This window comes from Chiloscyllium plagiosum, unplaced genomic scaffold (genome assembly GCF_037043375.1).
Source record: "Chiloscyllium plagiosum isolate Xiang-an unplaced genomic scaffold, Cpla_swu_hap1 HiC_scaffold_36, whole genome shotgun sequence".
Classification (NCBI taxonomy): Eukaryota; Metazoa; Chordata; class Chondrichthyes; order Orectolobiformes; family Hemiscylliidae; genus Chiloscyllium; species Chiloscyllium plagiosum.
In genome coordinates this window covers 27,890,715-27,905,733 of record NW_028270174.1, presented here as the reverse complement: position 1 = coordinate 27,905,733, position 15,019 = coordinate 27,890,715, and the positions used below count along the sequence as shown (strand labels likewise).

At 41.6% G+C, this 15,019-nt stretch overlaps 1 protein-coding gene across 1 annotated transcript in view; it reads right to left on the bottom strand.

The window, feature by feature from the left end:
• Window positions 1-15,019, bottom strand: part of slc7a11 (solute carrier family 7 member 11) — a 193,133-nt gene that overhangs the window by 125,632 nt on the left and 52,482 nt on the right. The window contains exon 3 of the mRNA XM_043674092.2: window positions 14,769-14,884. Coding sequence (XP_043530027.2) covers window positions 14,769-14,884 — 116 coding nt within the window. The remainder of the gene's footprint in view (window positions 1-14,768; window positions 14,885-15,019) is intronic.

Sequence of the window (15,019 nt, the reverse complement as noted above, 5' to 3'; positions counted from 1 at the left end):
TACATTGGGTCAATGAGATGAATGACAATCAAATGAAGAATAACTTTTCAATAATTTTCTTTGTTGTTGAATGAAATGACATTCCATGGTGGTTATCAGAAATGGGCGTGCTGTCTGAGTGTTTGTTAAAATGAATTATGGAGGCATCATTGTTGCCTTGTGCACAGCACCCTGGTTCCAGATCAGGGAGAAGCAATTAATGAGTTTCTTAACCATGTGAATCCCTCCGTACGTGAACACCTCAGGTAGAATACCATCAGTTCCTGGCCATTTTCCCATAGAAAGCCATTTTATTGCCTTCATGACTGCTGCTTGAAAAGAATCAAGGGCAAGGTTTTTCAGTCAACAGCACTGAGGAAGGAACTTAAAGCTATCATTCGGGATTGCTGGTTAAGGAGATTGCAGAAATGAGAGAGAATCTCATGTATATTGGTTAGGAACTGATTGTCATCTGCTGAGAGAATGTGCTTTGTTGGTGAATGGGAAGAAACATAGACCAATCATGCACCTTTGTATATAGCCTTCAGCTCATGTTTATCAGCAGTTGCTTGAAACTCATTAACCTTGTTTTCTCACCTTCAAATATTCAAATCTATCAGTTTGGTTTGTATTTTGTGCAACAATATCAACCATTCCTTGCTGGTGGCTTCTTGTCAGATATTTAAGATCTTTGAGTATCTTGCACTTTATTTCAACATTTGCCTATCCTTGCCATCAAACCCCTCTTGGTGCTCCTGTTTCTGTAATCTGACTAAGATGTATTTAATTGTTCAGCATTAAGTAGTTTGCAGTTCTGCATAATAGCAACTTACTTCTTGGTGACTTTAAGTAAACCCATTTCCTTTTGAATTGTCATGCTGTTTTCATTTTGCAGAATCTAACTGTGAGAGTTTAGGACAGACAAAAGTGCCACCTGACAACTGATTTCTCAGCAAGTGTCAAAAATGTTTGATAATTAGTTGGATCTGGGACAATGCCCCTTGCAAACCAATGAATAAACTGGTCCATTTGCCTGTAAGTCCAATCTGGAAAGCTTTTTAGAGGGGATATTCCATTGACTGTGGACCTCCTGTAGCAGCACAAGTGCAAATTATTAAAAACAGCAGGATAGCTGGAAAGCTGCACACTAAAGGAAAATATCAAACATGGTTACTTCTTAGGCAAGGGATATTCTCATCGCTGATTAGTTTGTGGATTGGAAATGGAGTTATGAAGCTTTATTTTTGAGAGGAGTAGTGTTAGTTATTAAGATGGACCTTATGTTTAATTATGTGTAATGTGTGCCAGTATTTTACAGGCTGATTAGGGCTCTTTAAATAGTGGTCATGTGTCCTAGGTTTCCACTAGTCACAGATTCTAAAATCTATCACCACAGGTAGCAAACCAGCTGTACTGATGCTGCCTTGGGAGCTCAAAGAACAGTGCAACATCTGAGCAGTTGTTAGTGATGCATTACATTTAGACAACAGCCAACATAATTGTTGAAGTTGCTATGTGCCAGCCTTGCCTGATGGACTCAGATGCTCCATATCAATGAAAAATAAAAACTTAGTGAGAAAAACAGATCAATTCAACTTTTACATTTTGTGCATAGACAATGCACAGAATTGCACAGAATATGCACCCATTTCTGAGGGAATTAAAAGGCAATCAGGTTGTTGTAAATCTTGAATCAGATAGAAGTCAGACTGAGTACGGACAACTGATTCCCTTCCCTGAGTGACATGCGAGAACCACATGAATTCTTACAACAATTCAGTCAGGGGCTTACACAGTAGTGGCAGTGTCCCTGCCTTTAAACTGGACTGTCCAGGTTCAAGAACCACCTGCTGTAGCATTGTGTCACAAATGACCAAAGAAGTTGATGAAAAATACTATCTCAGCAACAATCCAACTCAACAGTTTCCTAGTCACTGATTACTAGTATTGGGAACTGAATTTTTAATTCCTGATACAGCAAACCTGACTCAGGAGGAAATGGCCTGATCTTCACATTTCACTCCGGGCGGTGAAAGGTATTAAAAGGAATTGCTTCTTCCACTCCCACAGAGAGTTCAAAGGTGTCTTCAAGGTCTGCTGGTTGCTGAGGCAGCCTAGTTAAAAGGCTCATCATGCTGCTGTATGTCCCAGTTACAATAAAAACAGCCCTCAGGCTTCACTTCTTTCTAACCACACACACTCTCCAAGACACCCCATCCATCTCTTGGCCCTTCATTCCATTCACGTCAACCTATGCTCCTCCATTCACTTCCCACAGTTCTTTACAACCCACATGCCAACTTATTCCAAACCCATATATCCCTAGCTTCATGGCAAATCACTCAGTATCCATGGTGAAATGAAACAAAATATCCTAAATGTTTTTAGGAGACTTAAATATATTAAATCAAACAATCTAATTTATAAAAAACCTCATTCAATACATTTAAAATTCTTCAGGTACTTGGTTGCTTGTAAAATAAATAATTTCTCAAGTACTTAATGGTGTTTGAAAGCAAGCATTTATATTCATGGCCTCATATCAAAGACTTTATCCTTGGATAATCAACCGAACGGCACTTACAGGTCTCTCACTGTGATAATGATAGGTTGTGGAATCAATTGCACAGTGTCAATCTTATGTCAACAGGCAAATAGTGAAATTACAAGCAACCAGAGCAAGTTTCTTCTTTTCCAAAATGATGGAAGAACTTGTGAACGAAAGTGATTGGACAGCTTGATGGTTCCACAGAGCTTATCCACCATTTGCACACACGTGTCTACTTTTAGCAAGCCAAAACTATCTAACATTTACCAAAAAGCCTTTTACTTTTTGAAAAGAAGCATGTGACCTCTCTCAAAGGGCACCGTAAGCTCTTCTCAAAAGATGCCTTATAACTTTTCTCTCTCTCTCTCGCAAAGGGATGTCCTGTCTCTCCAAAAGGTTGCCCTACCTCTTCAGCAGCCTTAGATCATTTCTTCAAACCTCCAAAACTTACAAGTCATATCTTGGATGCACCAGGAATGAAAATTGTATTTGTTTATAAGCAATTTCCCATTACATATGCGGCTATCTTTTTGAACCAGGGCTATCCCCTGACCATTCATTCCGATCCCTTTGGTTGGGTGCCAGGTTCAGGAGTTGAAGTTCGAGAATCAGAGCATATTGCTCCAGTTAAGTGGGTAGTGTTAAGATAGGACAACATTTGCAAGATGAATAGTTACAATTACAAAAAATCCTGGTTTGGTTGGTTGGATCAGGCTTGATCAATCTGAAATGTGGAGCAGGCTCGAAGGGCTGAGTGGCCGATATCAGGTTCGAGTTTTGAAGTTTCTATTATTGAGGATGTTGGCTTTGGTCCCTTTTCTGAAGCAATTTACCTGGTTTCATCAATGTTCAATGTGTTGACATTAAAATACGTTCAAAACGCAATGAAAAGAAAAATATTGGGAATAGTTTGTAAAAATGTAATTGCATTTTTTCACAATTATTTCCTTTCCATGGTGAAGTATTTATTTAAGAACAGAAAGGAAAGCAACAGCAAGATTCAGTTTCACTCCCGTTGACTTTATCACTGAGCATTTGCCAGTGCAAATGAAAGAGAAAACCAAACATCGATTGAGAGCTTCATTCTGGAAAATCTGCCACATTCATTTGCCTGAACTGTTCCCCAGTAGCAGAAACGAAAGTGTACAGAAGAGATTGTATTTATTGAAATCTAGTATTTGAATGAGATCATATGCAAATTGAAATTATTTGTGAATTAGCACTACATCACTTTATACCATGTTTAAATACTGAATAAAATACGGCTGACCAGGTATGCACATCAGGTTCACAGGAAATCTTCATGTGGATATTAGTTGCATTCATATAGCTTCTTTGATCCCTACCATCAGATCACGAATGAACATCACTGAGCTCAGAACCCTGAATATTTGGAAATTTGTCCAACTTCTGCAGGAACCTTTACTCCTTGAGCCCATGTTAACTTGAGTTGAGATGATGTATTCGGGGCTAGAGAAGTCATGTCACAACAGTTGGGTATTTTCAAAATGAGGACTTTATATTAGAATTCCAAAGAAATGGATCAAAATAATGTAAAGCATAGCATGCTAGCTGCATGTTTAAATTTTCAGTGACCACAAAGCTGAGAGAGAAACTCAATATTTATTTTTCCTCGATAGAAGTAGCACCAAGGTCTATGAGCTGGATTACACAGCATCTGTTTTCCAGGCAATTAATGGGCAATGCATTTCCCATATGGTGTGTAACAGGTGTGTGGTCAGTCTTCACAGGATGTAGACATGCATCTAATTGGTTAACGTAACTTGGAGGCGCTCAAAACGTCTTTCCAAACTGACTGCAAAACCCATTACCTCAGCAGGTGGCAAACTTAACTTCTGATTTCGACCTTTTTATGAAATTATGTAGTGAATGACGGCCCTGCCCATTCTGCTTTCTGATTCCTTGGGCAGAGGCGATTGAGTAAGGACAGAAGGTTTGTTTTTTAGTTTAGTTAGGGCATGATGATCGGCACAGGCCTGGAAGTGCCGAAGGGCCTGTTACTGCGCTGCAGTTCTCTTTGTTCATGTTCCAACATAGCGATGCCAGCAGTCTGACGGAGAGTGCTAACAAAAACATTCAGTTAGAAGAAAAGGTTATTTACCTGAATGACTCTTCTGGCTCTTTTATGTTTATTCATTCATGATATGTGGGTGTCACTGGCAAAGCTAACATGTGTTGTCCATCCCCAATTGCCCTTGAGAAAGTAGCAGTGACCTACTAGAGTTCATCTGCCGCAGATACACTCACAGGAAGTTTAACCTGTGTGCTGCTGCAAACCACTGATTGCTCCCTTCCTGATCTCATTCTCCCCTAAGGAACTTACCACAGATCCAATTCTGGCATCTGTGCTGACAATCTTTCCTCCCTCAGTATGTGACTCATGCGCTGTCAACTAATTGCTAGGAATCAAACTGTTATAAGTTTACATACTGTTTTCCACATTTCTCAGGTTTTTTCTTACAGTATTTCATTTTGCAATAATATGCACATCATCTCTTAGCAAAGAACCAAGTCAAAAATATTACAAAAAGACTAAGGGATCTGTTCAAATGCTAAAAATCTGAGGCATGTTCCTGGGATTCATTTATCATGATAAGACAGTGAGGATATTGTAGAGTTTAACATGGGGTTGCAATCTTAAATTCACTTGCAAATACTTGCAATTTAATGTACTGTATTCACCTGTGATGGCCTGTAAAGGTTGGGAGATCAAGACCTGTTCCAAACATTTGAGCATAAAAGATCCCACAATTCTATTCAACAAAAAGCATGGGAGTTGTCTTGACCATAATTACCCTTCAGCCACCATCTTCTACAGATGAACTATTCATTTATTTCTATGTTGCTTATTGTAGTACAAACTTTCTTCTGTGGTTTATACAACACAGAAGTATCTATACTTCAAAAGGGATTGGTTAGCTCAGTTGTTTGAACACTGGTTTGCAATGTAGTGTGAAGCCATTAGTGTGGGTTAAGTTCTGCATTGGCGGAGGTCACCATGAAGGACTCTCCTTCACGACCTCTCCACTTGCCTGAGATGCGGTCGCTGTCAGGTTAAACCACCACCACTCTCTCTCTCTCTCTCTAATGAGAGTAGCCTACTGATTGATAAGATTGGAGAGTGTAGTGCTGGAAAACATAACAAGTCAGGCAGCATCCGAGGAGCAGGAGAATCAACGTTTCAGGCACAAGCCTTCATCAGGATTGCTGATGAAGGGCTTGAAACATCGATTCTCCTGCTCCTTGGATGCTGCCTGACCTGTTGTGCTTTTCCAGAATCACACTCTCGACTCTGATCTTCAGCATCTGCAGTCCTCACTTTCTCCTGATTGATAAGATTGTCAGGTTTACCTCTGCACTTAAAGTATACCTTTTGGCTGTAATGCTCTCTGAGACGTTTGGAAGATGTGAGAGATGCAATATCGTAGAATCCCAACAGTGTGAAAGAAGGCCAATCAGCCCATTGAGTCCGTACTGCCTCTCAGAAGAGCATCCCATCCGGACCTACCTCTCCCTCACCCCACCCCTTGCATTTCCCATGGCTAAACCACCTAGCCTGCACATCCTTGGGCACTGTGGGCAATTTAGCAGGCCAATCTTCATAGCCTACATCTTTGGATTGTGGGAGGAAACTGGAGCATCTGTAGGACCACGCAGACATGGTGACAATGTATAAATTCCACACAGTCACCTGAGGGTGGAATCAAACCTAGATCCCTGGTGCAGTGAAGCAGCAGTGCTAACCACTGAGCCACCATGTCTTCCTTATACATATATGCATATTTTATATATTTAAGGTTTTCTTTTCCCTCCAGATCTTCTCTTCTGTGTAAACAAATTGCCAGGTTTCTCACTCATGCTGATGAGTGTGTAAGATTACTTCTCCCATAGCTATGAATGTAGGTGTGTAGGTGATAACCAAAAACTCCACAAGGAACATGAAGGTAGATGAAATTACCCACATATTTCTGACATTCATTTGAAAATGAAAAACACAATCATTACTCAGAGAGAAGGCATATCCCTGATGATATCCTATGTACACCACTACTGAAAACATTATGCAGGCAAGCACTGCTTTCCTTTGTAAGTTTTATTCGAAGTTGTCCTGTTTTGACAGGAAGTGTTGATGAGAAAGCAATTTAATAAAGAGAATTATGTCAGCTCTTTATCTTTAGACAGTCCTAAGTGGTTTTGGGCTGTTATGAGACAGAACTGAACCTCAAGTGCAAATAACACTTAATTTTCCTGGAACCTCAGTTGAGTAATTATGTCCAGGTGCAAGCTCACAAATTGGGATTACACCAGACTGGTAGGAGAGCAACAATATTCATATGTGAAATTTAAAACAATGAGCTCAATTAAAGAAGTGTGGCACAAGAAGGGGACCAAAATGTTAAACATAGAAACATAGAAATTAGGAGCAGGTGTATGCTATTCACCCATTTGAGCCTGCTCTGCCTTTGATATGATCATGGCTAATCATCTTATTCAGTATCCTCTTCCTGCTTTCACCCATATCCTTTGATCCCCTTAATCTAAGAACTACATCTAATTTATTCTTAAAAACATTCAATGTTTTGGCTTCAACTGTTTTCTAAGGCAGAGAATTCCATGGGCTCACCATTCTCTGGGTGAAGAAATTTCCCCTCATCCCAGTTGTAAACAGCTTACTCTGTATCCCTAGACTGTGGCTCCTGGTTCTAGACTCCAGATTGGGAACATCCTTCCTGCATTTGCCCTGTCAAATCATTTTAGAATTCTATAGGTTTCTATGCGAGGCCCTCTCATTCGTGGGCGGCACGGTGGCACAGTGGTTAGCACTGCTGCCTCACAGCGCCTGAGACCCGGGTTCAATTCCCGCCTCAGGCGACTGACTGTGTGGAGTTTGCACGTTCTCCCCGTGTCTGCGTGGGTTTCCTCTGGGTGCTCTGGTTTCCTCCCACAGTCCAAAAGATGTGCAGGGTCAGGTGAATTGGCCATGCTAAATTGCCCGTAGTGTTAGGTAAGGGGTAAATGTAGGGGTATGGGTGGGTTTCGCTTCGGCGGGTCGGTGTGGACTTGTTGGGCCGAAGGGCCTGTTTCCACACTGTAATCTAATCTAATCAAATCTAATCTCTAAACTCCAATGAATATAGGAGCAATGGGTAAGAGCCAAAACGTGTGCAACATTTCAGCAGTGCTCATCAAGGCTAAAATTACAAGGAATTAAGAAATGGCAATCAATAAAAGGAGAAATGGAAAAGCTAAAGCTCCCCAAGCACAACTAGGAGCCTGTGCACAAGTGACAGCATATGGCTGCTCTTGACATGCCTCTGCGATGTCTGATGAAGTTGAAGTGGTACTGCATGCAATGCTACCCTCTGCAACATTCTATGAGAAGGCACAACCAAGTTGCAGGCTGTGACTGGGTCTGTCTCTAGGTGGCAAGCCCTTCATTGTGTAGCATCCACAGGATCCCTACCGCAGATGGCACTGACCAGAATTTGCTGCCTTGCCTGTCCCATAATGCAGTGCTGCAGCATGGTGGCTGACATCTTCGCAGATGTGACCAAACAGACAATGCTGGCTCTGGAGGGCAATGCTGGTGCTAACAGTCAGCTGAGGTAGTCCGTCTTGGGAAAAGGATCTCATTTCAACCTTATTGAATTATATAAGGTCCTGAAAAGGACACTGCCAGCCACAAGATTATTTCTCCTGCTTGGAATGTCTAAGATAAGGAGCCCAGCCTCAGGATAAAATGTTGCCCACTTAGGAACAGTAATGAGGATAAATCTCTCACACAGAGCATTGTGAGTCTCTGGAATTCTGTAGCATGGGTTCATAACTGCACAATAATTGAATATCAAAGCTGAGATACAGTTTTAGGTTCTTAATACAATCAAGTGACATGGAGCTCAAGCACAAAAGTAGAACTGAGGTCAAAGATCAAGCATTATGTAATTGAATTATACAGTAAGCTCTTGGGGCCACTTATCTTATTGTTGGTCCTTATATTCTTATCTAACACAACGTCAATCTAAGTGAGGTATAGAACCTTCAAAAGACACAAAGATGTGCTGCTGGTCGAATACCTTTTGGTGTCTGGCATCCTTCCATTTCCTCCAAACCCAATGCACATTGCCAAACTATTAATGCTACTCATGGGAGTTCCAGGCAACAACAAAAACTGTGTAGCAACCACAAAAAAAGCACCAAGATTTTTGAGAGCGTACCTGACCACCAGAAAAATACATAATTAAAATGTAAAGAAGATCCTTAAAGGTATGTTCTCAACACCTAACAGCCTATTAAATGTTCTTCTGATTCTACCTCAGGTTTCTTTACTGCTCAGTCACATTGTTTGAATAATTGATCAATTTTAAACTAATCTATCAAAAGCAGGAGGGCTAACCTGGACTGGGAAAAAAAGAAACAGAAAGTGCTGCAAAATTAGGCAGGTGCTGACAACATCTGAAGAAACAGAAATAGAGTTAATGCATTAACTTTGGGAAAACTTTCTGTCTGTAACAGCTACTCCTTTTTGTGAGGTATTATAGGTGCTGGAAGTGATTTCCTCGAATTCCAGGAGCAACAATTACTGTTTCATTTGCCGCTGCATTGTTTTGGAACTTTGGAAAAAAAAGTCAAAACAACAGCAGTTTTAAAAGGGAGAAGAGCAGACAAAGGAAACACATGGTGAGGTCATTGCGGGAGAGAGACAGAGAACCTGCACAGTTACTGCCTTTGCTGTTTTGAATTCATGTATCGCTGGGACATCGGAGTGCGTCTGAGAAAATTAACAAACAGTGCAATTCACAACTAATCTTGGAGGAACCTATTGGGCGAAGTTCACAAAACAGAATCAGATAAGGTAATCATTGTTTTAAGTGTGTCCAACAGAAAGGCTGCAGTAATGATTAGAGTGGGTTCTTTCTTGATTATATATTTTTGAAGCTATGTCTCTTGATTAAACTTAAAATATATGCCAAAACTATTAATTTAACCTGGGGCAGTGTTTGTAGAGGAAGAAGACAATTTTATTTTCTGGGTCTGTGACTGTGAAGGAGCAAAAATGGCCTTTGCAGTGATACGTACTTCTTGTCAGATGTGGGAGTTTAAAGAGAGTTTAAGGGTTACTGCAGATTATATCTGCCATAAATGCTGTTGGATGCGAATCTTATTAGAGTGAATGGATCGGTTGGAGAAACAGTTAGATGCAATGAGGAATTTGAGACAGCAACAGTATGTGATGGATGGCAGTTATAGGAAGGGGGGAAGTCTCAGATACAGTCACATAGATGGGTTAACTCCAGGAAAAGATAAGAGAGATAGGCACCTAATGCAGGAGTCTTTTGTGGATATACCCATTTCAAACAGGTGTGCTGTTTTGGAAAATGTAGGGGGTGATGGATTCTCAGGGGAACGTACCACGAACAGCCAAGTTTCTAGCATTGAGACTGGCTCTAATGCAATGAGGGGTACATCGGCTTCCAAAAGATTCAATGTGTTAGGGGATCCTGTAGTCCGAGGTACAGACAGATGTTTCTATGGCCAGCAACGAAACAGCTGAATGGTGTGTTGTTTCCCTGGTGCCAGGATCAACAATGTCTCAGAGAGGGTGCAGAATGTTCTCACGGGGGAGAGGGGCCAGCAAGAGATCATTGTTCACATTGGAATCAACGACATTGGACGGGAAAAGGTTGAGATTCTGAAGTGAAATTACAGAGAGTTAGGCAGAAATTTAAAAAGGAGGTCCTCGAGAATAGTAATATCTGGATTACTCCCAGTGCTACGAGCTAGTGAGGGCAGGAATAGGAGGGTAGAGCAGATGAATGCATGGCTGAGGAGCTGGTGTATGGGAGAAGGATTCACATTTTTGGATCATTGGAATAACTTTTGGGGTAGAAGTGACTGTACAAGAAGGACGGATTGCACCTAAATTGGAAGGGGACTAATATACTGGCAGGGAGATTTGCTAGAGCTGCACAGGAGGATTTAAACTAGTAAGGTGGGAGGGTGGGAACCAGGGAGATAGTGAGGAAAGACATCAATCTGCCACTGGTACAGTTGCGAACAGAAGTGAGTCAAACAGTCTGGGCAGGCAGGGACAAGATAGGACTAATAAATTGATTTCAATGCAAGGGGCCTAACAGGGAAGGCAGATGAACTCAGGGCATGGTTAGGAACATTGGACTGGGATATCATAGCAATTATGGAAACATGGCTCAGGGATGGGCAGGACTGGCAGCTTAATGTTCCAGGATACAAATGCTACAGGAAGGATAGAAAGGGAGGCAAGAGAGATGGGGGAGTGGCATATTTGATAAGGGTTAGCATTACAGCTATGCTGAGGGAGGATATTCCTGGAAATACATCCAGGGAAGTTATTTGGGTGAAACTGAGAAATAAGAAAGCGATGATCACTTTATTGGGATTGTATTATAGACGCCCCCAATAGTCAGAGGGAAATTGAGAAACAAACTTGTAAGGGTATCTCAGCTCTCTGTAAGAATAATAGGGTGGTTATGGTAGGGGGTTTTAACTTTCCAAACGTAGACTGGGACTGCCATAGTGTTAAAGATTTAGATGGAGAGGAATTTGTTAAGTGTGTACAAGACAATTTTCTGAATCAGTATGTGGATGTACCTACTAGAGAAGGTGCAAAACTCGACCTACTCTTGGGAAGTAAGGCAGGGCAGGTGACTGAGGTGTCAGTGGGGGAGCACTTTGGGGCCAGTGACCATAATTCTATTAGATTTAAAATCGTGATGGAAAAGGATAGACCAGATCAAAAAGTTGAAGTTCTAAATTGGAGAAAGGTCAATTTTGACAGTATTAGGCAAGAGCCTTCGAAAGTTGATTGGAGACAGATGTTCGCAGGTAAAGGTACAGCTGGAAAATGGGAAGCCTTCAGAAATGAGATAACAAGAATCCAGAGAAGGTATATTCCTGTCAGAGTGAAAGGGAAGGCTGGTAGGTATAGGGAATGCTGGATGACTAATGAAATTGACAGTTTGGTTAAGAAAAAGAAGGAAGCATAAGTTAGGTATAGACAGGATAGATTGAGTGAATTCTTAGAAGAGTATAAAGGAAGTAGGAGTATACTTAAGAGGAAAATCAGGAGGGCAAAAAGGTGACATGAGACAGCTTTGGCAAATAGAATTAAGGAGAATCAAAAGGGTTTTTACAAATACATTAAGGACAAAAGGGTAACTAGGGAGAGAATAGGCCTCCTCAAAGATCAGCAAGACAGCCTTTGTGTGGAGCCACAGAAAATGGGGGAGATACTAAATGAATATTTTGCATCAGTATTTACTGTGGAAAAGGATATGGAAGATATAGAATGTAGGGGAATGGTGACATCTTGCAAAATGTCCAGATTACAGAGGAGGAAGTGCTGGATGTCTTGTAACGCATAAAGTTGGATAAATCCCAGGACCTGATCAGGTGTACCCAAGAACTCTGTGGGAAGCTAGAGAAGTGATAGCTGGGCCTCTTGCTGAGATATTTATATCATTGATAGTCACAGGTGAGGTGCCAGAAGACTGGTGGTTGACAAACATGGTGCCACTGTTTAAGAAAGGTGGTAGGAACAAGCCAGGGAACTATAGACCAGTGAGCCTGACCTTGGTGGTGGGCAAGTTGTTGGAGGGAATCCTGAGGGACAGGATGTGCCTGTATTTGGAAAGGCAAGGACTGATTAGGGATAGTCAACATGGCTTTGTGAGTGGGAAATCATGTCTCAAAAAACTTGATTGAGTTTCTTGAAGAAGTAACAAAGAGGATTGATGAGGGCAGAGTGGTAGATGTGATCTATATGGATTTCAGTAAGGCGTTCGACAAGGTTCCCCATGGGAGACTGATTAGCAAGGTTAGATCTCATGGAATACAGGGAGAACTAGCCATTTGGATACAGAACTGGCTCTAAGGCAGAAGGCAGAGGGTGGTGGTGGAGAGTTGTTTTTCAGACTGGAGGCCTGTGACCAGTGGAGTGCCACAAGGATCGGTGCTGGGTTCTCTACTTGTTTTCATTTATATAAATGATTCGGATGCGAGCATAAGAGGTACAGTTAGTAAGTTTGCAGGTGACACAAAATTGGAGGTGTAGTGGACAGCAAAGAAGGTTACCTCAGATTACAACAGGATCTTGACCAGATGGGCCATTGGACTGAGAAGGGGCAGATGGAATTTAACTCAGATAAATGCGAGGTACTGCATTTTGAGAAAGCAAATCTTAGCAGGACTTATACACTTAATGGTAAGGTCCCAGGGAGTGTTGCTGAACAAAGAGACCTTGGAGTGCAGGTTCATAGCTCCTTGAAAGTGGAGTCGCAGGTCGATAGGATAGTGAAGAAGGCGTTTGGTATGCTTTCTTTTATTGGACAGAGTATTGAGTACAGGAGTTGGGAGGTCATGTTATGGCTGTACTAGACATTGGTTAGGCCACTGTTGGAATATTGTATGCAATTCTGGTCTCCTTCCTATTGGAAAGATGTTGTGAAACTTGAAAGGGTTCAGAAAAGATTTACAAGGATGTCGCCAGGGTTGGAGAATTTGAGCTACAGGGAGAGGCTGAACAGGCTGGGGCTGTTTTCCCTGGAGAATCGGAGGCTGAGGGGTGACCTTATAGAGGTTTACAAAATTATGAGGGGCATGGATAGGGTAAATAGACAAAGCCTTTTCCCTGGGTTCGGAGAGTTCAGAACTAGAGGGCATAGGTTTAGGGTGAGAGGAAAAAGATATAAAAGAGACCTAAGGGGCAACTGTTTCACACAGAAGGTGGTACGGGTATAGAATGAGCTGCCAGAGGAAGTGGTGGAGGCTGGTACAATTGCAACATTTGAGAGGCATTTGGATGGGTATATGAATAGGAAGGGTTTGGAGGGATATAGGCCAGGTGCTGGCAGGTGGGACTAGATTGGGTTGGGATATCTGGTTGGCATGGACGGGTTGGACCGAAGGGTCTGTTTCCATGCTGTACCTCTCTATGACTCTATGACTCTCAGTTCTATTTTAATCTTCTTCAGAACTGAAGAGAGCCAGAAATATAAATGAACTGGTTGCTACTGGGTCTGAAATATTAACACTGCTTTTCTCTCCACAGATATAGTCGGACCATCTGACATTTTCCGGCAATTATTTTCAGCAATTGTTTTAATTTTGACTATGTTCTTGTTTTACAGTCCACTCTATACTGACCTTCATTGAATCCAATGGAAATTGAATAAAATGGGTGGCTGACACCTCTTGACCCTGTAGATCAAGTTGACTTAACAATACCCGCTCATAATGAAAACACCCGTGTTCTTCCCTGTTTCTAATACATTGGTTAATGAAATCTCCAGCTGTTTCAGAAAAGTTGGTATGATCCAAGATCAACAGCACTGGATAGTGTCTCAAAGTGACCATGGCAGGACCCTGGAAGAGGTTTTCAAGATGGAGGGTAGGGTGTGCTGCTGAGAAAGCTAGGGGAAGCACCCAAAACACCAGCACATGGCAACCTCGCTGGAAGAGGTGGGCACTATCTCTGATGTCTCAAGAGAAGGCATCCTCTGTAAACTTAACAATGGATCAAAAGGTACTGTGGGACAGCAGTCAGGACTTACTGCAGATGGGCAAGTACTCCACAGCATGACTTGTGGCCACGGTTGTCCTCCACCTAACTCTCAACATCCATGCTCGGATGCTTTTTAATATTGTCCGGGTATCTCACCACCTCTGCAGATGGCTGCCACCATTCCAGCTCGAGGTTCTAATGATATCAGAGTGACAGGGTGTGAAAATTCCCATCAGTTAATACTTTAGTGGACTGAATTTGATAAACACTTCTGAGAGAATTAAAATTTGCCAATTGTTGTTGATGTTGGGTCACTGTACCATAAGCAACTACACCAGAAATAGAAAAGAGACAGGAACATGTTGACAGACTTGCACATGGGCAGGTAGCAATAAACTGCCAGAATGGATATACCTAAACTCACATCTATCTTGAAATGAAAATTCAGTGCAATGTTTCAGAACTAATGTAATTGACCAATTAGTACAACAGATCAGCTGTTGGGAAATGGAGATTTGCACATCCTAATTTATTGCCTCTTGAGACATTGCATAATCATTTTCCATGCCATTTTAGCCCATAATACTGTAAAATTCCCATTTTGGTACTTTTGTTAAAAGTTAGGTAATGAAATATATTAAAAATTTATGTCAATAGTACACACAATGGGAGGAAACTTACTGATGCCAATGGTAGTGACCAGTTTGATCGCAATTTCTGGGATTCTGCAGGGCATAAAAAATGGCTCCAGTATGTATTGGCCAAAGGCTAGTGATATTACAGCAGTGGCTGCAGGTCTGTATAAAGAGAAATACAATAGCATTAGCTGTGGTGTACTCAAGGGATATGCAACCACAAAAACACAAAAATATCTATGACGTAATTGTCTTTTCCCAGAGAAAGGCTGAACTGAAGGATGATTGCAAACAAAG